The sequence below is a fragment of the Macaca fascicularis genome, chromosome 4, assembly GCF_037993035.2.
Source record: "Macaca fascicularis isolate 582-1 chromosome 4, T2T-MFA8v1.1".
NCBI lineage: Eukaryota > Metazoa > Chordata > Mammalia > Primates > Cercopithecidae > Macaca > Macaca fascicularis.
The window spans coordinates 130,492,745-130,519,763 of NC_088378.1; the positions used below are offsets into that span (position 1 = coordinate 130,492,745).

The 27,019-nt window shown below is 39.7% G+C and overlaps 2 protein-coding genes across 38 annotated transcripts in view; both read right to left on the reverse strand.

The window, feature by feature from the left end:
* The window catches only part of LOC102134704 (adenylate cyclase type 10-like), a 40,682-nt gene extending 39,569 nt beyond the window's left edge, over positions 1 to 1,113 (reverse strand). For all 19 annotated transcript variants that reach the window (XM_074038108.1, XM_074038129.1, XM_074038110.1 and 16 more), the window contains exon 1: positions 976 to 1,113. The gene's annotated coding sequence lies outside the window, so the exon portion shown is untranslated. The remainder of the gene's footprint in view (positions 1 to 975) is intronic.
* On the reverse strand, positions 183 to 26,928 carry NFYA (nuclear transcription factor Y subunit alpha). Of its 19 annotated transcripts, none has more exons than XM_074038136.1 (10): positions 26,818 to 26,928; positions 20,763 to 20,898; positions 19,027 to 19,107; positions 16,056 to 16,202; positions 10,537 to 10,668; positions 9,943 to 10,048; positions 8,553 to 8,701; positions 7,172 to 7,345; positions 5,758 to 5,859; positions 183 to 2,794 (listed from the first exon to the last, which is right to left on the reverse strand). In XM_074038136.1, exons 2-10 carry the CDS (start codon positions 20,835 to 20,837, stop codon positions 2,741 to 2,743), a joined length of 1,020 nt encoding a protein of 339 aa, XP_073894237.1. In that variant the 5' UTR covers positions 20,838 to 20,898; positions 26,818 to 26,928; the 3' UTR covers positions 183 to 2,740. The 19 variants fall into 19 exon arrangements, 17 of the variants coding, with proteins under 17 accessions (XP_073894237.1, XP_015304926.1, XP_073894234.1 ...); XM_015449440.4 differs by having other exon boundaries at positions 8,553 to 8,719; XM_074038133.1 differs by having other exon boundaries at positions 19,024 to 19,107.
* Between the last annotated feature and the right edge of the window lie 91 nt (positions 26,929 to 27,019).

Here is a 27,019-nt window from a genome sequence, read left to right on the forward strand (position 1 = left end):
GAAGGGCCAAAAGGGAAGAAATTAAGGGGAGATAAAGCTAAGAGGCCCAGACATTACAAGTTAGATACTGTTTAGAGAGACACCGTCCATGCAGACATGTCTTGTTGGCAAAGGTCACAATTTCAACACTGGAAACACAACCTAGAACCCAGGAGTTGCAGATTCCCCAAAAGTCACATTACTTTTTGGTTATTTTTATAAATTTATTTTAAAAAATAACAATTGCAATGACATTAATGATCGATCACCTGTACACCCCCATACTGCTGGGGGAAAAACCTTCGATATAGTTGAGTCCCAAAGAAAAATCAAGACATTATTACCAGGCACCCTATAGCCACAAAATGCTCTGTTGGTCCAGTGGCATCAACACTGACATGTTCAATGTACCAGTGCAGTTAAAATATATACACTTTAAATTATCCTGCCAAAAAAAAAGCACTCAAGTTGCATAACTAAGCATTAAACCAATTATTCATTCATCCATTCACTCTTTCTCCATCTGTGAAGTCATCACTACAGTCACAAATAAAAATCAATAAAAGAACTAGAATCAAAGAAAAAATCCAAATGTCAATACCCTGCCCCCACTTTGTGGGCTACTATGGTGTGCTAAAGTGACCACAAGAAAAGGGTCATGAGCTATTTGAAATGCAATGACAAAATGACAACTGAAGCATTTCAAACAAAATTCAAACTCATCCCCCACAAATAAAAAATTCAGCAACAAGGTTGGCATTACTATGTACAAACTTACAGACACAAATAAATAGCATCTTCTAACTGTTGGCGGCTTAAGCACTCAGTTAGGTCTGAGTAATTTCTTTCTGAACTCTGCATCTTAGACTCCTAAATTAACCAAGGAATATAAATTCCTCATTGTTAGTAATCTATCCTCTGAAAAACTTGGGACTTACTGAATAACATTAATATCCCAAACTCTTGTAGAGAGCCAGAAGTTTCTAGTGAGCTTACCAAAGGATCAGCCCTTTGACATCTGGAAGCCAGGACAGATTACCAGATCCCTGGGACTAGATTTCACTTCCTGTTTCCTTTGCATAGCTCTGTACCTCTATTTCTATCATTACAATGATCTCTCTTTGTGGTGTTTTTAGAGGGCTTAATTTCTGTCTTAATACAGTTAAGCTGAAGTCAAAGAACCAATTTTTATTCTTGGTATTTGACCCCAATGTTCCTCAGAATTATTGGGTTTTCCTTGTTTCCAGAGAAGGCAGCCAACTCTTCTGAAATATCATCTTAGTTCTCTCAGGGTTCAACATCTAAAAGAGAAATAGAATTCTGAGGCACAACCCATTCTGGGAACAGTGGCCCAGTTCCTGACCCTGCAGGCATGTTTCTTTCTAGTCTGCAGTTTATTCTCACAGTACGGATGCAATGAGAAAACCTTTCTGCACAAGGCCTATGGAGAAAACATGAAAACTGGCACCAAAGAATCAGCTGCCACGGGAAGAATGAAAATGCTCGCTTTCTAGGGCCAGCATTGTGCTGCGGGAGTGAAGCCAACATCCACCTCAAGCTTTAGTGGGTAACTTGGACTCTGTTCAGGACAGCGTGACTGATCAGTGCTTTCCAGAAATTGCCAAGGACCAAATCTCAGGCTTCTTCCTTTCAGTGCTTGTTAAAGGTTCTAGAGTGTGAATTACTCTCTTCATCTTAATGATCCATTCCAGGTATCCATCCACTGGAGAATCGTGCTCTATGATAACATATGGGTGTACATGCTCTCTCTCTCTCTCTCTCCCCCACTCTCTCCTCCTAGGATGAAACACATGAACCTTTCAGCTCCCCAAATGCTGTCACAAAGTCTATGATTGAAAATCTCTAGTTTGGCTCTCCCTTTAGGAGTACTACAAATGTCCTCAGTGCTTCAGCAAAGAAGTTGTTGAATAGTCTTGTTCTCTACTTAGGAAAGGCAGTTTCAAGGTTCAATATCCTCTACATTGTCTTAGAAGTAGCCACAGCAAGTACGATGGTCCAGATGACCAGTCAACAGAGGGACAAGCAGGCCACAACTTTTCAAAGCTAGAAAAAGAGATTCGGCAATGTATATTTTTAGTGCTTGAGGCTTTTATCATTCTATCCCCAGAGTTAGCTTTTTCTTGGCTAGAGTCCAGAAATACCAACCTACCATCTAGGCAGACAGGAATTCTTATTATTACCACAGATTAGAAGAATGTATCTCAGAAATTTATTGTTTCCATATCACAAGATAGAACTTCCTTGCTTGGAAGCCATCTCTGAATACAAAGCGTCCATTCAGTTAGTCAGTGTGAGATTCCCCCACCAGAGGGATAAATACTGTCTAGATTCCATGGGAAGGAGTGGGCTGCTGCTTTCCTGATTGCAGTTTTGGTTGAGAAGGTTGTTTTTCCCTGCTGAGATGGCTGGCTCATGTCACCAGTCAACGTAAGTGCTTTGTGTACTGCTGGGGTGGCATGTGTCTCCTTGCATCATCCGAATCCATGAAATGTCAGTGTGATCAACAGTCTGAAATAGGTCCTGACTGAAAGAGTAAGACAAAGGCTTGCAACTTCAATTTGCCAGGCATTGCTGCAATTGTAATACTGAGCCACTTATGAAAAACTAAGTGGTTTCCGTCCTGTAGAAAAGGGCAGAATGTGATCGTCAATGTCCCATTGGAAGAGTTGATCAATTTCCTGGAACAGTGAGAAACTGGTGAGAAACATGACCTTGATCAGCTCCATCATATGGCCTGGGGTTAGGACACTCGGATGATCTGTGTCATTGCTTCTTCATCGGCTTGGTTTGGATCCTAGAGACAAAGATGACACGATAATTAAAGTCCTTTGCAAAAGCAACAGGACTGATGGCTCACTACTTATCCTCAAGAGAATACGCATAACTTTACGAAGTAAATCAAAGGCTTGTAATATATCTTAAGTCTGCATATATGGCTTAAGTGCAGTCCCATTAGGAAAGAAGAGACAATAAACCTTATTCTTAAAAGAATTTGAAGTCTGGCCTGCGCTCCATGGTGAAACACTCCGGAACTGTTAGTGTATCTCTTTCCTAAGAACCTTGTGTTGTTCTCTATACTTAAGGGTTAAGAGTATTCAGGTGGCTAAGGAAAAGATTCAGAAAACCCATGTCATGCTGTATTTTTGTCACTGTTTTTTGATCATCATTTAAATACTAAGTACTTAGCAGGGCTGGAAAGAATCATTAGAATCTATACACTTTAATGTACTCATTTTACAGATAAATCTGAAGGCCAGATGGGTAAAGTGATTTGCCTGGACTAGGGTCAGGGTCAGAAAGTTAGGAGCCCAGCAAGGGCTAACTCCCAAATCTCCTGACTCCCATTTAATCTTCTTTCCACTAAACTCTATATGCTGTTTCTCACTTAAGACCTACAGTGTTAACACAAGGATAAATCCTTGGAAGCTTTTTGCAACACTCCGCAAGAACCAGCTTTAGTTCCCCCATACCAAGGCTCTGAAGCCTTGGTAGGCAGGATCTGAGAAAAAGCTGAAAGACTTCTGGAGATGGAAGACTGGAACTGGGTCTGGAACAATGAGCAAAAACAACTAGCATTTACTGAACTCACCATGCACTAGGTATGGTGCTACATAGATGCCTAATGTGGATTACTGAATGAAATCTCTACAACATTGCTATGAAGTATCAACAGTATTCCACTTTACAGATAAAAATAAAGAGGCTGAATTGACCAAGATCATATTGTTAGCACAAAGAATGAGGAGAGTTCCTGGCACAATGCCCTTCTATAGCTGTCAGGCCCACATTCATACACTGTATGAATGAACAGCAATGAGAAAGGAGGGGCTCTCACACTACAGGTGAGGACTAATAGCACTGAAAGAGTTGTTAGTGTTCATGTGTGGGGACACCGAGGAAACCTAGTTTGACTGTTGAGAGGGGTGATAAGGCAAAGTTGCTCAGACGTTATATAGAAATAGTTTGAGATTTGATGCAGTTAAGAAATGAGGAACTATTAATAGCATGCATTCTTGACCTGGGGACTGGCAGGTTAAAAAACACACTTTAACCATCTGGCAGTACTATATAAGGTCAATTAGAGGAAACTGGAGATTAATTTAATGGATATTGCAATAGTGCAAGTGGAATGTGATGTTAATATAGAATGGAGTATCAGCAAATGGGAGGAATCTATTAATTCAAGAAACACTGATTGCTTGGTTCAGAACTGGATACCAAACCCAACAAATACATCTAAGTCAGTACTTAAATACAACTTACTTAAATAGAACTAAGTCCAATAAATATAACAGAGAACAAAACAATCCTGTATCCTCTATACAACTTATAGTCTAGTGAAGGAAACAATCTCGAAAAATTCAACGACTTAATTATTATTACACTGTAAAGAAAAGGGCCAAGTGCAATGGTGTGCACTTGTAATCCTAGCACTTTGGGAGGCCGAGGCAAGAGGCTTGCTTGAGCCTAGGAGTTTGAGACCAGCCTGGGCAACAAAGTGAGACTCCATCTCCACAAAACTTTTAAAACTTAGCTGGGCATGTGGTGCGTGGCTATAGTCCCAGCTACTCGGGAGGCTAAAGTGGGAGGATCACTTGAGCTGGGAGGTCAAGGCTAAAGTGAGCCATAATCACACCACTGCCTCCAAAAAAAGAAAAGAAAAGCTGTTGTAAGAAAATACTGAGAGAGAAGAGACCTACTCTAGATAGGGTATTTAATTAAACCCGGACCTAACAGATGGGGAGATAGCCATGTAAAAGATAGAGCAAAGGGCATACAGACTGAAAATTCTAAGGACAAAGGCCCATGGCAGGAAATAGACCAATGAACAGTAAGCAGCAGCATAGAGACCAAGAAGTAGAAATGAAGTTAGACAGGAGCTGGAGCATGCAAGGCTTTGCTGGGCATAGTAGTAATCACTTTGGATGTCAGTCCAAGCGCAAATGGGAAAGGGTAAGCGTTGAAGGAGCTTGAGCAGAACAGTGACTTAATAGGATAAACATTTTAAAAAGATGACACTAGGATGTGGAGAGTAGGCTAGAGGGGGACAAGAGTGGAAGAAGGGAAACGAAATTAGGCAGCTATTTTATAAACCTAAGCCAAAGAAGAGAGGATAAGACCAGGCTCACATCAGTTAGAAGGGAAAAAAGTAAACATTCAAATTATATTTGTGATAGGGTAATAAAACTTGCTCAGTAAAAATAAAACTTGTTTCTTGAAAATTAAGAAAAGTGTGACTTTCAAGAAAGAATGGATAGTAATAACTGACAAAGATGAAGAGCAAAGAAAGACCACTGGATTAAAAACCTTTAGTACTCTTTCTTTTTGAGACAGGGTCTCACTCTGTCACTCAGGCTGCAGTGCAGTGGTGCCATCTTGGTTCATTGTAGCCTCAACCTCCTGGGCTCAAGTTATCCTTCCATCTCAATCTTCCAAGTAGCTGGGACGACAGGCATGCATCACCAGGCCTGGCTAGTTTTTGTATTTTTTTGTAGAGATGGAGTTTTGCCATGTTGCCCAGGCTGGTCTTGAAATCCTGGGCTTCGCACTTCAGCCTCCCAAAGTGTTGGGATTACAGGCATGAGCCACCAAGCCTGGCCTAGTGATTTCAAGATTAAAGAGACATAAGATTGCATCTAGTTTAGAGAATGTGAGTAGTCCCAGAGTATGAAAATAGCAAGAGGACACTGCTGAAGTCTTCAACTCAAGTCAATACAAGGTAATAAAGAGAAGAATAAAAGGTATATGTATTCCTACCTGCATATGGGGACTATCCTTTTCCTTTGGAGAGAAAAATCGTCCACCTTCACCACGCTTCCGTGCCATGGCATGACGGTGCCGAGACTCATGCAGGTATTTCTAAAATGAGAAATAAAACCATTTAACTATTAATACTATCCAGAACCAGCACAATTATCTAGTGCACAAATTCCATTCTCCAAAGTTTAAGACAGCTGGGATCAAAGCCACAAGGGACAATTATGACTTAGAATGATGATGAAAGCTTTGGAGAAAACACCTAGTAAGTAAGATAGCTAACCATATATAATTAGTAAGAATGTAAGAATGTGAATGCTTACAGTATGAATTTTTTTAAAAAAATAACAGATTACCACCTATACTTCCCAATATACCCTTCCCTCTGCTTTAATAACAGGCCAAATTTCATTTGAGCAAATGAGTGTTCAGTAAAAAGACTTCCCTAGCATTAAAGTTTATTATTATTATTATTTTCTAGAAACAGGGTCTCACTCTGACACCGTTGCTGCTGGACTGCAGTGGCATGATCATGAATCACTGCAGCTTTGAATTCCTGGGCTCATGTGATCCTCCTGCCTCAGCCTCCCAAGTAGGACTACAGGCATTTGCCACCCCACCTGGCTGGACTTCCCTAGCCTTATCTGCATGTTAAGTGTGATCAGGTAACTAAATTCTGGCTAGTGAAAGGTACACGACTTCTTGCAAGTTTCCTTGAAAGAAAGGGTACCTGGCCGGGTACGGTGGCTTACGCCTATAATCCCAGCACTTTGGGAGGCCGAGGCAGGTGGATCACTGGAGGTCAGGAGTTCGAGACCAGTCTGGCCAATATGGTGAAACCCCACCTCTACTAAAAATACAAAAATAAGCTATGTGTGGTGGCGCGCACCTGTAATCCCAGCTACTCAGGAGGCTGAGGCAGGATAATCACTTGAACCTGGAAGGGAGGTTGCAGTCAGCTGAGATTGTGCCACCGTGCTCCGGCCTGGGTGACAGAGCAAGCTTCAGTCTCAGAAAAAAAAAAAAAAGAAAGAAAGGATACCTTTCTTATTCCCTTTCTTCCTAGGCTGGAGTCTAAGCAGGAATCTTGGACTATGAACAGCACACTAGCAATATTAAAGCAGTGAAACAGGTCTTGAGAACTGTGAAAATGTGCTGCCAGTCCAAGATAATTTATCTCTGGACTACTTTTATGCATGAAAAAGAGTAACATCTTATTTAAGCCACTGTTTGTTTTCGTTGTTATAACTGCAGCTGCATACAGTAATAACAAATGCTAACTCTTACAAAAGAGATAAGTATCTAACGTCAATTTTTTGGAAGGTACATGAGAAAACAAGCCATATAAAAGATAATTTCAAAAGTAGAACCCTGCTATTCTCCTCTCCTATATCCTTCCCAATGTTATACATACCCTTCTTTCCTTTGGAATTTTCCCTTCTGCCTCTAGTTTAGCCCGGGCTTGCCTCCTCTTAAGAATACGGTGGTATTGTTTGGCATTCACGTAGAGAGGCTCTTCTTCAAGCATCTCTGCTCCAGGTAGAGGGATTCTTTGGATAGCAGGCACAGAGCCAGCCCCAGGAACCATCTGTGTGAACAGGAAACCAGAGCTTATTGGTGGCATGAAGTATGGACATAGAGTTTCTTGGTTTCTCTTCATCCATTTTTTTCTAAATGCCACAAAAAGTAATTTGTATAGGGTACTTGGGTAAATGCAGATCCCTGGAGAAATTTAAGATCTGTACATTAAACAAACACCCCAGATAACTGTGTCATAGGAGGTTCAGGTGCCACTCTGAGAAACTATATAAGCACGCCCTAATTCATGTCTACCCATGGCTGTAGATATTTCTGCTGCCATCTAATGGTCAGGAACAGTAGTCATAAGACAAAAAAACAGCACAAAAATAGATGAGACCAAGTGCTACTAAATGCCTATATTTATAAAAATAATTTAATAGTTAACTTATAGTTCAATCCTAATTTTTCTTAAAAAACACCAAAACACTGTACTAAATGTGAAAACAAGTAACAGAGTCCTGTACCCCACAGCTCTTTCCCAGATACAACTGCTTTGAATAACTATATTAATCTTTTATAAAAATTATTTATTTATCATTTAGTTCGTAGAAACAAGGTCTCGTATGTTGCCGAGGCTGAGCTCAAACTCCTGGACTTAAGCCATCCTCCTGGATTAGCCTCCCGAGTAGCTAGGACTACAGGTGCATGCCACTGAGCCAGGCTTGCTTCTGTTTCTTTTCATAGCTTCCTCCACCTCTGTGCAGACTTCTGTTACTCATTCTTAATCTATGCATTTTAACATCCTATTTTGACATATGAGGATTTAGCTTTCACTCACACCACCCAAGTCTTCCTATCTTCCCAATACATTTATATCATACTTTTTTTTTTTTGGTTTCTCTATCAATTACAATCTTTCTAATTTTTAGCTTATTTCTTATTTCGTCCATCATGGGCAATACTACTTTCCACTTCTCAAAGATTAATATATTATTCCCTTCATTATTTGAATTCTGAAAAGAATTGCATAAAATCATTATTTATCCATTGCTTGATCTCCAGCATCTAGAATAGTCCCTGGTGAATAGTCCCTGGCACACAGTAGGTGCCCAGAATGAATTATGGTTTGTCATAATGTTATTGTAAAAGTAGATTACTGACTGCCTTAAGGATCGATCTCAATCCCAAGAGGTCAACATAATAAATTTTAGGAGGCATCAAGTTGCATGTTCAAGAAAATTTCGAAGACAAAGCTGAAAAATACATTTTCTTACCATGACCATCCCTCCTGAATTGACCACATTGCCTGCCACTGGTAGTGTCACAGTGACAGTCCCTTGCCCACTGCTGGTTGTGTTGGTATTGGCTCCTGTCTGAACAATCTGTGCTCCTGCCAAACTGGCTGCTGGGATAGTGATCATGCCTGAAACAGGGACTGTAACTTTAAGAAAACAAAACATAAAACAAACAAAAAACAGGCACACAGAACAGAAAGAAGGGAACATAGTTAGTCCCTCTTCTATCTGGCACACACTCACTGATCCTGGCAAAACACACTGAAAAACACAAGGGGAGAAAAAGCACTCTCCCACTCTGGTGTGCTATATATAATCCAAGTAATCACAATCTTTGAAATTCTATTAACTCTCTAGGTCCCAGTTTTGAGTAACTCTATCCTTAGCAGTTTTCAAAAGGTGAAAAGGTTTGGTGGTCTCTTCTTCTACAGGTCAGTCTGACTATAGCTGTACCTACTGCTCTTGTACATATGAGCAATCTGCTTCAGGACAGAGATTTTAAAACTTATACTTTGTTTATCTCAAACTGACAATGAGTCAGTTGTAGTATTAAAACTTAAAATTAAACCAAACATTCCAAGTCCCCAGACTATCAACAGCAGCACTTCAGGATTTGTTCACCATTCTGTTTGAGCTCTTGCCTGGGCTCAATCCAGTTCAGGGCCTCCCCCGAGTAATACAAGAGCACACAGTGCACTCTCTGGATCTTGTATATTGCAAATTTTCAATCACCAAGTCATGGAATCTAACAAAGATGTCCTTTTTTGATTTAACTATTTGACTAACAAGTGCTTCCAAAAGTCTTCAAGTTCAGTTTGTGCACTCCTCCTCCCAGACCAAACAGATCTCTCTATTATTTATGTTATCTATTCCTAGAACATACTTCCATGAGGGCCCTGCATTGTATTTATTTGTTCACATGTCTCTCTTACTAGACTAGAGGCTCTTTGAGAACTCTTCTAAGTAAAAGTGCTGTATACGTAATAGTCATTTAAAGTAATGGAGTGACCCAGAAAAAAACATAAGCAGCAACAGCACTCTAAAGTCAACTTGATTTTTGATCTATTTCTCTCTTTCCCAATAAACTCCCTATTTCTAATCTTCTGTTTAGAAACACTTCTTCCCTAAAAGCTTACACAATCCCTAGATTAGCAACCACTGTAGAAACTGCTACACATGGAATCACTGTTGGTCATGGATGGTGACAAGAAACCAACAATCAATGGAGAGCTAGAGGAAATCTTTTTTTTTTTTTTGTCCAAAAAATATGCAGTGTCAAGTTCACCACTCAAATTCTAAAGGTATCAGTTGCCTAAAGGACAAAAAAGTTGCCCCAAGAAGTCCTAGGGAAACTTATGGGTACACTTACCTTGCTGGAGAATGGTGCCATCTGCATTAACTGGCTGATAGACAATGGTCTGCCCTTCAGCAGTCTGTGCCACTTGCTGTCCCTGGACAGCGATCTGCTGCTGTGTCTGGAGGAAATAAATAACGACCCAATTCAATAGATCCCAAAGATACTAACAAAGAACCATGTAGTCCTTAAAAAAAAAAATTATTTTTTTGGGACAGAGTCTCACTCTGTTGCCAGGCTGGAGTGCAGTGGCACAATCTCGGCTCACTGCAACCTCCGCCTGCTTGGTTCAAGTGATTCTCCTGCCTCAGCCTCCTGAGTAGTTAGGATTACATAGCATGTGCCACCATACCCAGTTAATTTTTGTATTTTTGCGGGGTTTCACTATGTTGGCCAGGATGTCCTCGATCTCTTGACCTTGTGATTAGCCTGCCTTGGCCTCTCAAAGTGTTGGCATTACGGGTGTGAGCCACCATGCCTGGCCAAAAACAAATTTTTTTATGGTTTTCATCCCCTTTTCTATATACATGCTATACATGAAATATCTGACAAGTTATCTGACTCTTCCAAATCAGTTGTGCTCCTGTGTGACAGAGCTAGTGGAATTACCTGAGTCTGGCCAGCAGTGACGGCCGTCTGGGGCTGCTGGATGATGATCTGCTGTGTCTGGCCCTGCTGGCCCTGCACCTGCACAGCCTGTCCACCCTGGATCTGGATCTGTCCAGGTGGGACCAACTGTATCTGCAGAAAAGAACATAAAAAAGGATTGTACTCTACTGACACTGGTCTCCTTTGGTCCTGAGAGTTATCCACATTTCTCTAGAAAGCAGAAAATGTTCTGAAGAGGAAAAAAGAAGTCCTGCTCTGCCCTCCATTATGAAGTAGAGACAATTTATTTTCCATTTATGAAACAATCAGGGAATTTTGAACACTGTCTGGATACCTGATATTAAGAAATCAATCTCAGTTTTCATAAAAGATAGCAGTGGTATAAACATATATACTGAAAAGCATGTATATTTAAAATACGCTCTGGGCCGGGCGTGGTGTGGCTCATGCCTGTAATCCCTGACTTTCGGAGGCCGAGGTGGGTGGATCACTTGAGGTCAGGAGTTTGAGACCAGCCTGGCCAACACGGTGAAACCCTGTCTCTACTAAAAATACAAAAACTAGCTGGGCACGGTGGTGCATGCCTGTAATCCCAGCTACTTGGGAGACTGAGGCAGAAGAATCACTTGAACTGGAGGCGGAGGTTGCAGTGAGCCGACTATAGCCTGGGCGACAGAGTGAGATTCCGTCTCAAAAAAATAAAATAAAATAAAATAAAATAAAATATACTCTAAAGTGCTTTATTATTATTTTTTAACCTTGCCATTTTGGTGAATAATGAAGTACTTTTTTACAGAGGAAATAATATATATATTAAAAATGTTGACAGCCAGGCACAATGGCTCATGCCCGTAATCCCAGCACTTTAGGAGGCTGAGGCGAACAGATTAGGTCAGGAGTTCAAGACCAGCCTGGGCAATATGGCAAAACCCTGTATCTACTGAAAAATACAAAAATTATCCAGGCATGCTAGGACATGCCCGTGGTCCCAGCTACTTGGGGAACTGAGGTGGCAGGATCATTTGAGCCTGGGAGGCAGAGGTTGCAGTGAGTCAAGATCTGCACCACTGCACTCCAGCCTGGGCAACAGAGCGAGTACCTGTCTCAAAAAAAACAAAGGAAAAACCCAAAATGTATTCTACCCTAGTCAAATGTGACGACTACAGCCCAGGACAACACCTTGATAAGGGGCTTGAGAGGACCTTGAAAGAATCCAACAAAGCTGTGTCAGGATTCCTAACTCACAGAAACTATCAAATAAACTTTTTTTTTTTTTTTTTGAGACGGGGCATCGCTCTGTTGCCCAGGCTGGAGTGCAGTGGTGTGATCTCGGCTCACTGCAAGCTCTGCCTCCCAGGTTCATGCCATTCTCCTGCCTCAGCCTTCCAAGTAGCTGGGACTACAGGCGCCCGCCACCATGGCTGGCTAATTTTTTTTTTTTTTGTATTTTTAGTAGAGACGGGGTTTCACCGTGTTAGCCAGGATGGTCTCCATCTCCTGATCTCATGATCCACCTGCCTCGCCAAATGTTTGTTGCTTTAAGCTGCTAACTTCTAGGATAATTTGTTATACAGTAATAGATAATTAAGGCAGTGTGACACATTATATTCCTCCTATTAGTTTCCAATAACCTCACCAATACTTACTACTGTCATTAATGTTTGTCAAATTTTTGTTGATTTAATTTGTATCTCCTATTTGGTCCTAGGATTGGCTAGCTAAACCTTAGAAAGCAATTATGGAAAGCAAGGGATCATGTGCTATCCAAATCTATCTTCTTTCTTTTTTTAATGGCTATAGCCACTTTATTAGGAGTATTATCAAAAACCAGACAAGAATCTTGAAAAATATTTCTCTAAAATTTGGAACTAAAAAACTGCAGTACAACCCTTTAAATGTTGGGTGTACAAAATCCTATTTTCATATAACTAGTGGATACATTTTTTTTTTTTTAAGTACAAAAGAGAAAGCAGTGAGGAGAGCCCCAGAGCTCAAAATTTCTAGTATTTTATATTCAAGAATACCTCCTAAACTTAAAAGCCGGAATGCATGGCTACTACTAAGTAACCTCTTCTTTACCTCTTTGACCATTAATTCCATCAACAAACTTTTTTTATTTGAGCATTGCTTCAACAGAGATGGCCGTTTGGAAGGAGGATACTTTCAGAAAGCTAGATTTTTATAGCCAGGTCACTTTCCATCTACAATTTCAACTTGGGACCACCTTGGTCCGGAAAGAAGAACATGTCTAGAATCTTAAGTTATCACAAAGTCTACCAGCTGATAGGAAAAAGGACTACTGATGGAAGGAAGGTGAAAAAAACAGGTCAATGGGTTCCACGTCTTAGAGACATTCATGGGTCCTACTTTGTTAGGGGATAGATTGCCTAGGTTTTCTTAATTATTTTTTCCAAATACTTACCTAATTGGCATTTAGAAAGTATTGGCAAATAAATAAGTAAACAAATTTATCTGGTTATGTGAACCAACTTCATTTCTAAGTTTATATTGGCTATTAGGATTTCCTCTATCTATTTATATTCTTTGCCCATTTTTCTATTTTTGTATAAATACATAAAAGTTATTTATACATATTCTGAATACAAACTCAGTTATATGTATTAAAAATATATTTTCCAAGGTTTCACCTTGTTTACTTTTATTTGATTTCAATGCATATGATGTTTTAAAATAGTCAATTTGTTTTTAAAAAATCCTTCTCTGTAGCATAAAAATTCTCTTATAATTTTCTTTTGAATTTTCCAAGTTTACTTTTCTACAATTAGATCTTTAATCCACCTAGCAAATATTTTTAAAAATACAGTATGAAGTAGAAATCAATTTCTTTTCTATATCATTCTTCAGCCATTTCTTCACTGATATGTTTACAACACTTTTATTATATGCCAACTTCCAATATTCTTCTATCTATTTCTTGGCTCTCTCTGGTTCCAATGTCTTTCTCAGGCCAAGGATTTTAATCTAAAATTATATGCAGAATTTTTCATGAGACTGGACATCTGTACTTTTTCTTAGAGGGTGCAAGCTTTACTAGGATTCTAAAATAGAGAATACAATTCAAAAAAGGTTAAGAAGTACCCTTCTTTAAAAAATGGCTATGCAAAGAACACTAACGAGGGAAAACAAAAAACAAAAAAAAACTCCTATACAAAGGGGAGTAAAGCCTTAAGCATTATAAGGGAGGCTATGGAATCTCACGTAGAGAGCTTTACTTATGTAACAGAATATATTTTTTTCAGCTTGGTTAGTTATAGCCTTATTGGAAGCAGGGAAATAACTCTTTGAAGGTTCCTTATAGCAAAATAAAACCCCATAAAAATCACAGAATTTAGAGCTAGAATGAACTTTAGATATCATCTCATATAAATTTTATTTTTAGATGAGCAAACCAACAATTAAATAACTTGGCCAAGATCAGAATGCTTATTTAATGGCAGACCTGGTAATGAAAGCTGGATCACTACACTCACAGTATACTGATCCTAACAATACCACACTGTCTCTACTCAACAGTGGAGAAGGCGCAGCAAGCGGGGCTGGAGAGGAAGCAAAGAGAGAAGAACAGAAAGGATATAGCAATAGGGAATTGAGGAAAGCACATGTTGAAAAGATATTTAAAGCCTCATATATTTATGCAAGGAGAAATGTGAAAACTATTTTTAATCCCAAGTACAATTCTGTCTAGGCAAAAATATGCCAATGGGCTCAAATATGCCCTTACCGTTTACCCAAGCAATCCCCAATCCAAAGAAATTATCCTGAGAATTCAGTTGAAAAATAAAACTATTGTGCCCAAATATGTTTACCTACAAAAGCAAATGAAAACCAAAATCCTTGACTATATTTTATAAATTAGAAATTCTGATTCATCAAGGTGACTGAACATTATGAAAGGATTAAAAAACAACAACAACAACAACAACGAAAACACAACCCCACATGCATGGTACAGTTATGCCCAAAAATTATGCATGAAAACACAAGAGAATACACAAAAAGTACAAGTTTGATTTATGAGCAGTGTGATCATGGCTGCTTTTTTCAACTTAAAATTCCTTCAGAAAACTAAGACATTAATATGACTGCTATAACTGTTGAAACAATACAAAGATTTAGATAGAATAACTAATAGTTCTCTCATACTCCCTTTTACATGACTATAAACATATACTCATGAAGGGTTGGTCATGAATTACAAAGATGAGATCACACACTATTTCTCTGCAAATTATTTTCACTAAAAATATTTCAATATTAACCCACCCCAAGTCAACAGTTCATTTCTTTTAACGATGATGCAATATTCCATGTGAATATATTATGATTTATTCTAATCATTTCCTTATTCTAATTAATGGACACTCAGATTACAATTTTATTTTTTGCTAGTACAATGCTATGAAAAGTGTCTTTATAATTTCTCCCTACTATTGATGCTTTTCTTCCTATAGGACAGATTCTCAGAAGTGGGACTGCTAGCTCAAATGTTCGTTGTATTTAACAGATAGTGAGGTGCCTTTCCAAAATAACTCCACAGTTTGAAATTACCAAAAATAATGATAATTCTTTTTCTCCACATCCATCCTAGCAGTGGATATAATGATTTTTTTGTTTTTTTTTTTTGCCATCTTGATGAGAAAAATCTAATTTAAAAATTTGATACCAGAGTTGTATGTAACATTTCTACATATTTCTGTTAATCTCTTCTTTTTTTCTTTTCTTTTTTTTTTTTTGAGACAGAGTCTTGCTGTGGTGCCCAGCCTGGAGTGCAGTGGCACAATCTTGGCTTACTGCAACCTCCGCTTCCCGGGTTCAAGAGATCTCATGCCCAAACCCCCCAAGCAGCTGGGATTACAGGCGCCTGCCACCACGGCCAGGTAATTTTTGTATTTTTAGTAGAGATGGGGTTTTGTCATGTTGGCCAGGCTGGTCTTGAACTCCTGGCCTCAAGTGATCCACCTGTCTCAGCCTCCCCAAATGCTGGGATTACAGGCGTGAGCCACCGTGCCTGGTCTTCCTTTAATCTCTTCTACATCTTTGCTTACTTTTGTTTTCTGTTTCTCAATCAGTCTTTCAACTGGATTTACCTGTTTTATTGGTCTGCTTAAATAATCTAGATTTTATATATCCTTTCTATACGTCAGTTTTCTACTTAATAAATTTGGACCCACTTTTTGCTCATTTTGTTATTTTTCTAACTTTCTAAATATTCATTTTTGTTTCTTTTAAAATAAAATATACTATAAACTAGATTCTAACCTCTTTATATACTTTACAGCAATTCAAGATCATGTCTAATATCTTGGTCTTTACTGGAGCTGTCCAATTTCTGCATAGTTCTAGTTTATATCACTGGTACTATAAAGGCAGAAAATCAACTGAATGCAAAATGTGGGTTAGAAAGCAGTTAAATGCATTATCAATTATCAGTTTGTAATAATCTATTCTTTGAAACCTCTCCTCTGATATACTGCTCAACATTTTTAAATACTACTCACCTGCTGCAAACCCTGTGTTCCAGAAACAGGTACTTGCATGATGGTTTGACCTTGTCCACCAGGGACAGCCTGGACCATGATGGGTTGGCCAGTTGATGTGATTAGCTGGCCTCCACTGACCTGCACCATTAATGGCTGCCCTTGGACCTAGAATGAAATAAAATAAGAACAATGAAATAACATAAGACACAAAATGGTTTTTACCAAAAGACAATCACTGGAACTATTCTGCTGTCTTGCTAGAAAAGGAAAAGGTAGAAAAGACTAAGAAAATATATGTCTTAAGTCCTCAAGTTATCTTTAAATATCTATGATACCTGTTACTAAATGCCAAGCTCAATACTTTAAGGTCAGACATAATGGAGAATATCCAGAGTCTTTGAGAAGTCTCAGTAGATATAAGGCATTTGTCACCAAACATGGGCTAAATCCATGACAAACATTTAATCATAATGGCAAGGTTAGTTGCCTGTTTAAATCAATCCAGGGATGGTCTCTGTGAAGGCTGGAGAGGAGGCAATGAGAGGGAAAGGTGATGGTGGTGATGGTGGTTGAGTACAAATTCTAAATAAAGTGAAGAAGGTAAATAAAACTGTACCCAGCAATGACTCCAGGAGGCTGGGTAGCAAGCAGCTCTGGAAGCTCATGTAGAGGATGACCCTTTTCTCCCTATAGTCTCTCAAGCTAAAATATCAAATGTATACCTTTACCCTGCTCATTTTACTCTGTGAATTCTAGATATGTGTGTTGTTTAAAGAGCTCACTACTAAAGATTTCTTAAAAATACTTTCTGGTCAGTTTGCAGTCTCCATGGTGGAATTCCTCACACTGGCCTCTATAATATCCACATGGTTATTTTAGCTTTATCAGAAGCAACAACAAATATTGAAATTACACAGAGCAGTCAAGTGTACAAATTTCAACCTCCTATGAGTAAACAGACTACTGTAGGAGCCAGGTCACTACAAGTGCTCTGTCACATCTTAAGTCCCAATACAAAAATACCTAATAGAATGCTTTCTGGAAGTGCTTTAAAAGTGCTTTAGAAGTGAACTGGAATGATCCATGGAATAGTCCAAAACTTTCATTTTCAGACTCTATCTTTGACAGAAATTACTTAGAACAGAATATTCATGGCTGAAATATTCACACTTAATGTAAGTATGTGCGAGTAACAGCAATTAGTTAAAAGATCATTCTGTCCTAGATGAGTAGGTTAGATAGTGAGGTTCTCCTACAATCACCACCACCACCGCCACCGCCACTAATGTATTAAAATCACCAGGAATGCTGAAATCCTAAGTTTTGTTAAACTGTCCAATGAGAGCCTTTACTTTACTTTTTTAAGGACTTTACAGCCTGACTCTCTCATGCTATCTCCTTCCCTTATTTCCCCATTCCCTTTGCTACATCAAATGCTTGCATATTCTGTATCAAGAGAGATTTCTCAGAATACATGCAGCATGAATAACCAAAATAACTATTTAAAATTCTCCCAAAATAATCAGATCCCTAGAGGAAAGGTTTCTATTATTTCCATATTGTTTCCACTTATTTTAAATAAAATCTATGTAAGTAGGAAACACAAGTTTTAAGATACAACTATTAATAATTTTCTATCTATTCATCATCTTAATTTCCTCTCCAACTGATGTGCTATTCATGCACATGATAAATGATTTGAGACTCCAAAGAGCTCACTGTATTTACAACAGAAAAATGTTACAAAGACACATGCATCAAACAAGAAGCCATACAGTTAAGAGCATGTTACATTCCTATTCCACAAGGGGTTAATGACAATCCAAAATACTGTTTTATATATGAGTAAGATGAAGCAAGCATGAAAAACATTAACAAGCTGTTGGACTGTGAGATTTGAACACAGTTTTGGAGTGCCTACAAGCTCAGTTTCTTTCAGCTTAATTTATTTTCAAAGTTGGTTGTATATCATTACCAAACACTATTGGTGGCAGGGGTAGGGGTGGGACTGAAAGGATAAAGTGAAGTGATAACAATAAGAGGTAGTTATCTGCAGGATGTTTAGCAGCACTAGCAATAAAGTGAGATGCCAGTTCTACATTCTAGATTCTACTTTGAATCATTTCCAATTCAATGGAGGGAAAAAGTAGGGTACCCAAATCTTGCCAATTTTTCAAAAATACAGTCATTTTAATAAAAGTAACCTACAGATACAGAGTAGACTAGTGCTCCTACTCCTGTTTCTTATAGGAACTGGTCAAATTAGAACCCAATTTAGGATACTTAACTTAGCCATACACAATGCTAAAGAACTGTATTGATTAACCAAGAATTATCACAGTGGCTTTCATACCTAAGACTTACAGAAAGCATATCCTGCTTCTGCCTAACCAAGAGGTATCTGGGGTAATCTTTGCACATCTAGTAATAAGACAGGTCACTATTTCCACAGGAAAGGTAGTGGAAACAATAGCAGTTAACAAGAGATTAACAAGATTCAGTGCTTAGATAAACCTTGCCAAGTGTAATGATTATTTTTCAGTTGAGTTGCCCCTTGAATAAAAATAAAGCACAGCCTAGCCTAGCTTATGTGTGTCTATATATGTATATATTTCCTTCTCCATTATAACGCAAATACACAAAATTTTTACCATGCAATTAATTGGATCAGAGTTTGAGCCCTGAATAAATTCTAATGTCACTTATAAGAATTTCTTCCTGTCACTTACATCATTTCTTTTCCAGGCGTTCTCAAAGAAACATGCTAGTCAAATCCAATTCTCAGAAAGTTGATATGGGGTCTCTATATGACTTGGCACAAAACATTAGGAAACTGGCATCTTAGAAGCCTCAAAGACAAGTTAGCAGCATCAAAGACATGCAACTGACTTTGCCATTCCTACTGGAGATCCTAACACAAACAGCACCAGACATGAGGAGAGGAGAAGTTCATGCAGTGCTCACAGAGAATCAGAGAGGGTACCACTACCTGGAGGGTCTGGACTTGCTGGCCTGAGGCGGATGCCACCTGGGCCTCAGTCTGCAACTGCACAGCAGTGACACCACCCTGCTGCTGAGAACAGGAACAGGAAGAGCTTGAAATATGTCAGGAAGGAAATGTGTAGTTCAAGACATGAGATCACCTTACCTCTTGGAGGAGAGGGAGGGAAGCCTGAAGGACTTTCAAAATGTACAGACGCCCTATACTGAAGCTGTTTTGTTGAAGGTAGTAGCATTAAAGATATTAGCCCTTTGTCTCTAGAGTGGACCTCAAAATGTGACTCAAAAACTCAAAACAGTTGTCATCATTAACACAAAGATTTGTAATGCAATCTTTCCCTCCAGAAACAGGAATCTGATGCTTCTACTTACACAATTATTTAGTGCTCTTTTTATCTCCTCAAATGAGTTCACAAGAAAAAATGACTAGGTTTTAATAGCCCTGAAACTACCATAAAAAAAATTCTGGGCTTAAATGCAGTCACAAAGAAAGGAGAAGTAATCACTGTGAACCAAAATCATCTTCATGACGTCAATGCTCTTATGTCCCAAAACTAAGATTCTTTTTTTTTTTTTTAACTTTATTTATTTACTTATTTCGAGATGGGGTCTTGCTGTTTTGCCCAGGCTGGTCTTGAATTCCTGGGCTTAAGCCAAGCCTCCAGAGTAGCTGGGATTACAGGCATGCAGCACCATGCCCAGCTTCAAAACTAAGATTATTTCTACCCAACTGGACTGCTTTAAGAGCCATTTCAATGATTCAACCTTATTTTTACATCCACTAATGGCAAATTCTGAAAGAATAAAAACCCACCCTCCGGAGTACTGGTCTGAATGGAGGGCCCTTTGTGGAATCCCTTTCTCTAAAAAGGCAGTTAAAGGAACCTGCCAGGGCCACAGCAGCTGTATGGAAGGGAAAGCTATCAAGGGAGTTTGTCTTTTAATTAAGAGTAGCTCCTTCCTTTTGATCATTAGATGGGAACAACTCATCATCAATACTTCCTTTGCTTTCCCTACTATCTTTCTATATTAGCTAAATTCCATTTTGAAAACAAAATATTTCCAAAATATCAATCTTGGCCTAAGGTCAAATAGAAGCATAATAAATTTCTTCTAGGGGTGGGAAAAAAGTGAAATTTTACTATAATAAACCCAAGCATAAAGCATCAGAAAATTTAACCTGTGTATAAATTCAAGAAAGCAATCTATTAATTAGGAATAAACCAGCAGCAGGGAATTCCTTTCTAATATGTGCTTATCCATAAGAACGACTGTCTAAGTATTATCCTAATGTTAAACCAGAGCTTTTCTGAATAAAAAATGTGGCAGACCAAATCAAAGAACAGAAGATTTCTTGGAAGTTATATTGGTTTGTCTGTTGTGGCCAAAGCCTTACTAAATCACAAGTTAGCTCAAACAAGAAGAGAAAAAGACCAAATAGAATCCAGAAAAATTTAAAAGTCCAAATTTCCATCTGAAAACCAGACTAGATGTTTTTACTTATAATGAGATAAAAGAGGCAATTTACTATAACTAGGCACCCATGAAGAGTAGATTCTAAGTGGTCATGGGCTAGACATGGCATTTCAGCACAAGCCATCAGACCCAATATTTCACAAGATCTGGTACCTTTCAAATAATTCCCCAGGGAAATAGACCAACCAATTGAGTGGTGCTGTTATCAGTTTCATTGCTGTGATGTTTAAAGCCATTTTACTTCCATACCTGCTGCTGAATCTGTCCTGCCTGGACAACAATCTGCTCTGTCGAACTATTGCTGTTTGCTGTATACTGCTCCATGGTCCCTCCAAGTGAGATTCCTGTCCGCTCTGGAGATCCTAGAAGGCTGTGAGGTACACTCCTATTAGAAAGGTGGGGAAAGAAACTAAAGTGAGATTGTCAATAAAGGCCTTACCAGACAATTAACCTGGATAATTTATCACTGTACTTTATTTGCAAGAAAACAGGATAAGAGAATAGGAAATGCTTATATTCAGTATCATTTTTAACTAGGATTATATGGCACAATCATAACATAGTACTATTTTCACGTTTCTAAAATGCTTTCAGTCATTTCTTATTGACAACCTTACCTTTCAATACTGTCAGAGCACTACCTGCACCTTAGAGATACTCATTAAGCTGCAACATCACTTTGATACAAGGCCTACGTAACGCTGATTTTCAAGTTTGCACATATACTTTAGAGAATAAAGGTTCTTTAAAGTTGTAACACATAATTGCTTCCCACCAAACAAGTTACTCAGGTCCACTACATATGGTAGCCAAAATTTACCCTTCTCATAGAGTTGAAGATCTGCTTTCAAAAATAAGGATACAATTAGATAAACTGAATGATATCTGAGAAGCTTATTAAAGACTTCAGTAAACAATTAAAATGATATAAATTAGCAATGGGTAACTCATCTTGGAAATATGGGAGGGAGGACAGATATATAAACAAAAATGTAGATAGGTCTTTCCGATTTTTCAGTAGGCCCTCATAAATTCCAACATCTGAATAATAAAATGACGTGGCCTAACTGAGCTGCTCATTATAGTGGCAAAGCAGAGTACCACTCTCCATAAGTCCACACATGCTGGTGGAATTCATCATTTGCAAGGTGTCTCAAGACAGTCTGAAAGAAGAAATCAAAATACGTGCAAGTATATGTCCAGCTATTTAGAAAGAAGTGTATTGATATCTAAAATTTACTTTGAAATGCATCAAAAAAATGGATGAATGGGTGGAGAAATATCTGGTAAGGCAATTATAGTAAGATGTTAATAATAGACCCTAACTGGCAGGTATACAGGTGTTTATTTTCAAATTTCACTGCATACTTGAAAATTCTTATTTTCAAAATAAGAATTTTGGGAAATTCTTATTTCCCAAATGAATGTTGGAATGTTGGAAAAAATATAACAAAATTTAATCAAAATAAAAATTAATCAACCCCATTACTCATAATCAAAATGGATACAATATAAGAATCTATGAGCCATAAATAACAGGCTATGTCATCACAGCGAGAGGACTTGCGGCCATATGGTTCTTCAAAGCACTGCCCTTGATCTAAGGGAATGCTCACTAGGTAAATATCTAACTATAATTTGGATTTACATATAGATTGGCCAACAGGGAGCAAATATAATCAGCAACATGAACAACTGGTTTTCTGATTTTTACACCAGTCTCTTTGGAATTGGTTGACTAAGTCTGCTCCTCAGAGATTCTGGGTATAGAACAGAAAATCAGGTTTTCAGCCAGACTGTGAATCTGTTAGGGACACTAACAACCTTCCCTAAATTCTATCTTGTCTCTAATACACAATACATTTATGTCTGTAAACTAATGAAATTAAGGTTATGATGTAAAAGAATATATATGATTCCATTTATATAAAATCTCCAAAAGACATCAGTAATCTAGAGACAGAAAATAGATCAGTGGTTCCTTGGGAGTGGAGAATACAGGGAGACAGGAAAGAGGGAGGTTGACTGGCACGGAGCCTTAGGAATATTGTAGGATGATGAAAATGTTTTATATCTTCATTGTGGTAGCGGTTGCACAGGTGTACAAATTTGTCAAAACTCATCAAAATGCACACTTAAAATTATTACACTTTGTATCTAAACTATGTCTTAATACATTTATTTTAAAAATAAGGATCATGAAAGGAATGTCTTTTAAGTTTCAACACCTTCCCAACTCCAAATTTCCTTCTTATATGAGATTTTTTCTTTGACTAATATCCAGAAGTTTACATCTTTACAAGACTAAAATATAACTTGAAGCACATGATAATGACTAATAGATGTAACATATTTTCTTCTTAACTAGTTTATCCTGGTAATACAAATGAACCAATTTAGCAATATTTAAATCTATACTTTGAAGAGTATAAAGATTTGAAGAGCAGCTTCAAATCTGGCAGCAATTCTCTCTCACATTAATGACAGTGATTTAGTCTGTATCATGATATTGATACTATTAACGGTTAATGCTATAAGCAACTGGCTTCAGTAAAGTCGTATGTTCCTACAACTGTGAGATTCAGTTAGCAAGACTGCAATACAATTCAATAGTCTTTCCCAAAGTGCCTCTTTGCCCAAGATTATGACAAACTTAAGTTAGCCAGATTTAGTCTGTCTAGCTCTTGCTCTTAACACAAAGTTTTGAATGGTTTTTCCTCAAAGAGAGAGAAACAAATAATAAGAGTGTTTATTCTGGCTAGCATGAAAATTATCTTCCTAGTGCATTCTCTTCTCAGTGTAATTCTCTTTGCCCCACTATTCCAAGGTGCAAAAGCTGAAATTTAAACAACCACTCACTAGGAACCCATTCTATGTGGACCTACACACACTCCAAAGCTAAAACCTTCAGAAACTCAACTAGTGTAAGCATATGAAAAGACCTAGGATAACCACAGCTGATAATCACTACCAGGCAAAGCCTAGAACAGTAGCTTTTTAACTTTTTTGATCACAACCCTTAGTAAGAAACACACTTCATTATCACAACTCAGTGCACACATAAACATAAAACGTAACTGAAATAAAGTTTCAAGTATTTACCCTTATACAACACAAGATGCACTTTGATATTTTCTATTTTTTTTTTTTTCTTTTAAGAGAGGGGGTCTCCCTATGTCACCCAGGCTGGTCTCAGACTCCTCAGCTCAAAGGATTCCCCCACTTGGCCTCCCAAAGTGCTGGGATTACAGGCGTGAGCCATCATCATGCCTGGCAGACATTTTATATTCTATTATTTTAAAATCCCCAGCATTGGCTCACTGAATTTCTTTCACAACTCAACAAGTGGGTCCTGATACATGTTGGATGAAAGACTAGACTACAACAAAGGGCTGTCCAGCTTCCCCATCATCCTACAGATTTCTGGATTGGAGCTTTCTAACGCACTTCTCTCCACTAACTATATACCATGTGCCAGACACTGTTCTGAAGGTTTTAAAAATAAAAAGAAATCTCTGATGAAGAGTCTAACTTCAAAGAGTCTTTAAGTTTAGTAATGGAGTAAAAACCTATACTGGAATCCTAAGAGATAAAGTGATATGGGAATTTGGAGGACAGAGATTTGTTCCAGCTGGGAATAAATCAACAAGGCTTAAAAGAAAAGGTACTATTTGAACTTTTTTTTTTCTGTGCTGTCAGAGGCCTGCAGGATGAACTGGTCTTAAGTGTGAGAAAGATTTAGCTATGTGATGATGTGGAGGAAGGTGAAGTACTACAAATCAAGAGAGCATAAAAACAAGAACAGAAACATTTCAGCATGTGAGTAGCAGACTAAACGGGAAGAAAAGCTTGGGGCCACACTACTGTCTCTAGAAATGTCAGACAAAGAAATTCTTCTGCAGACTGGTGGAAGCTTGAAAGGTACTTAGCAAAAAAGTTACCAGATTAGAATGCCTTTTAGAAAGATGCCAAGCAAAAGTATTTAGTGATTTTGAAGTGACCAGAACATACCTATGTTTAAATACTAAGGTTAAAACATCTATTTCAGGCCAGGACGCAGTAGCTCATGCCTGTAATCCCAAAGTTTTGGGAGACCAAGATGGGAGGATGGCTTGAGCCCAGGAGTTCCAGGTTGCAGTGAGCTATGACTGCACCACTGTATTCCAGCCTGGATGATAGAGGAAAGCCCTGTATCCAAAAACAAATGAACAAAATTTCCAAAGGCAAATATACATGCTTTTTAGACTATTTAAGCCCTATCATCTCTTCTGCTAATGCGATAATGTGACAATCAAATGAATTAAGAAAATGATTTAAGCAACAATGAAAAACTCATCCTAAAAAGTGAAAATAAAACCTGTCCCCGAAGCTTCAGTAATGAAAGAGCACTGGAATACTGGAGTTTTCTGAAACCTACCAGTTGTATAGCATTAAATGTGAATTTAGAAATGGGCACCAGATACTGAAGACCTCTATGTGCCAGGGAATGCACTAGATGATTCATATGAGTAAAAATAATTTTCAGAGTCCTAGGACAAAAGTCTTCTCCTCTTCCCCAAAGAACTCAGCCACTATCACGGGGCAGAACCCATAAAACAAGTCAGAAACTTGTTTTTTCAATCTTATGAAAAAAATATAGCTCTAGATTCCTTCTACTTGAACCTCCATACAAAATAATAACTGTTTCCAAAATATTCCTTAGCAAGATATACAAGTATTTTACCAACTGGACCTTTCCCCCCTAAACTATCACTACTACTGCCCACTTCCCTATCCCATCTTCCTGCCTCAGTGTAATTTGATTCCTCCGCACATGCTTTTCTTCTCTTCAAGCAATGCTCTTCCATCTTGTGGAAGAATTACCATCATTCCTCAAGGCCAGTCAAAAGTGCGGCGGTGATAAGCCTTTCACGGAGGCTAGCTCACGCATCGATACTTCACAGCACTGAACTTGGCCCCTTTATAGCCCTAACCGTTAGGTATTAACTACCTGTTCACCTGTCAATTTCCATCAGGTGGGCACAGTTCTTACTGACCTCTACGGACTCGCTCCCCAACACATGGATTATACCTGGCATATACTGCTGGATAATTGGTTGCCAACAGCAACCTCTCACCCTAAGGAAAACTCCACTACACTGTTAAAGCTTCTAAACATCTGCTGAGAAAACGTTAACACAGCATTAGAAAGTGTATCAGAAAAACATAAACCAAGAGATGAGTGGACTGGCTCAAGCCTGATACAAAGTAACATAGAAAGGCGAAAGCAAAAACAAAGGAAAAAAAAAAAACCCCGAAACTGTACTACATTTCCAACGGAGGGAGATTTCACAAAATGAGCAGTGGATAAGATTAGTAATATGAACAGCAAGTTGTGCAGCCTCCGGGAAAAAGAATGCGCAAGGGTATCAATCTTCTAAGAGTGAGGTTCCAGGCACCGAATGGACTAGTCTTACAGCCCCGACAAGAAAGGGAGACCGCTTGGTTGGGCTCCAAGACGGAGGTGTGCGGTCCTGCCACTGCGAACGGGGCGGGGAAGAGAGGAAATGACGAGCCAAAAGGGGTGGTAACGGCGCCGGGCCGAAGACCCGGGCGGAGCGGGCTAGGAGGAGGGGCGCAGCGGAGCACGGGGAGTGGGCGAACTAACGGCCCCCTCTCCCCACCAGGAAGACAGCAGGGGCGGGCCTGTAGGGCTCCGAGGCGAGGGCGGGCCAGCCCCGTTGCCAGCCGCACTCGGGACCCCGCGGCCAGGGCGCGCACCCTCCCCAGGCCTCCCTCCCGACCTAGTGGGGCAGCAGATAGACAGACCCGGCTCGCGGGGAGCGGGGGACCTGGGGGAGGCTTCCTGCCCCAAGGGCCGGAGAGTGGAGAGAGCAAGGGCAGGTTTAAGTTTGCAGCCAGAACGACCAGGAGGAAATCGCCGAGGCCCAGGGCGCGCATGTGTCCCCTAGTGTAGGGCCATTCGTGGCCCCGGGCCTGGGGCCTGAGAACCTGGGCCTAAGAGTCGGGAAACGGGGACGCATTCCCAACTGATCCTGGCACCCTGCGAGGGTCGGAGCCCCGAGATGCCTGCTCCCCGGGGCGCCATCCCCGCGCGGGGCGGCCCCTGCAGGCCTCGGCCGGGAGTGCCCCGAGGCGCTCGCAAGCCCCGGGCCGGGGCCGCTGGCCGCCCTGCTGGGCTAGGCTCAGCTCGACTCCCCGGGCTCGACGGGCGCCTGGGCCTCTCCTGAGTGGTCAGCGAGACCCGCCAATCGGGGCGCTGGGGCCGGCTCTGGGCCGCTGGATATTGGCTCCTCACACTCACCGTGCCTCGCTCCCCCGGTTCGCTGCCCGCGCTGATTGGCTCCAGTACCGGACTCCGAAACCCAATCAGAGGCTCCAGCCGCCGCCGCCGCCGCCACTGCCGCTGCCTAGCAAAATGGCGAACCCGAACAAAGGGGAATCGGGCCTCCCTCCAACCGCCTCCGCGCAGGCGCCTCTGAGACCACGCCCACTAACTCCAGTTC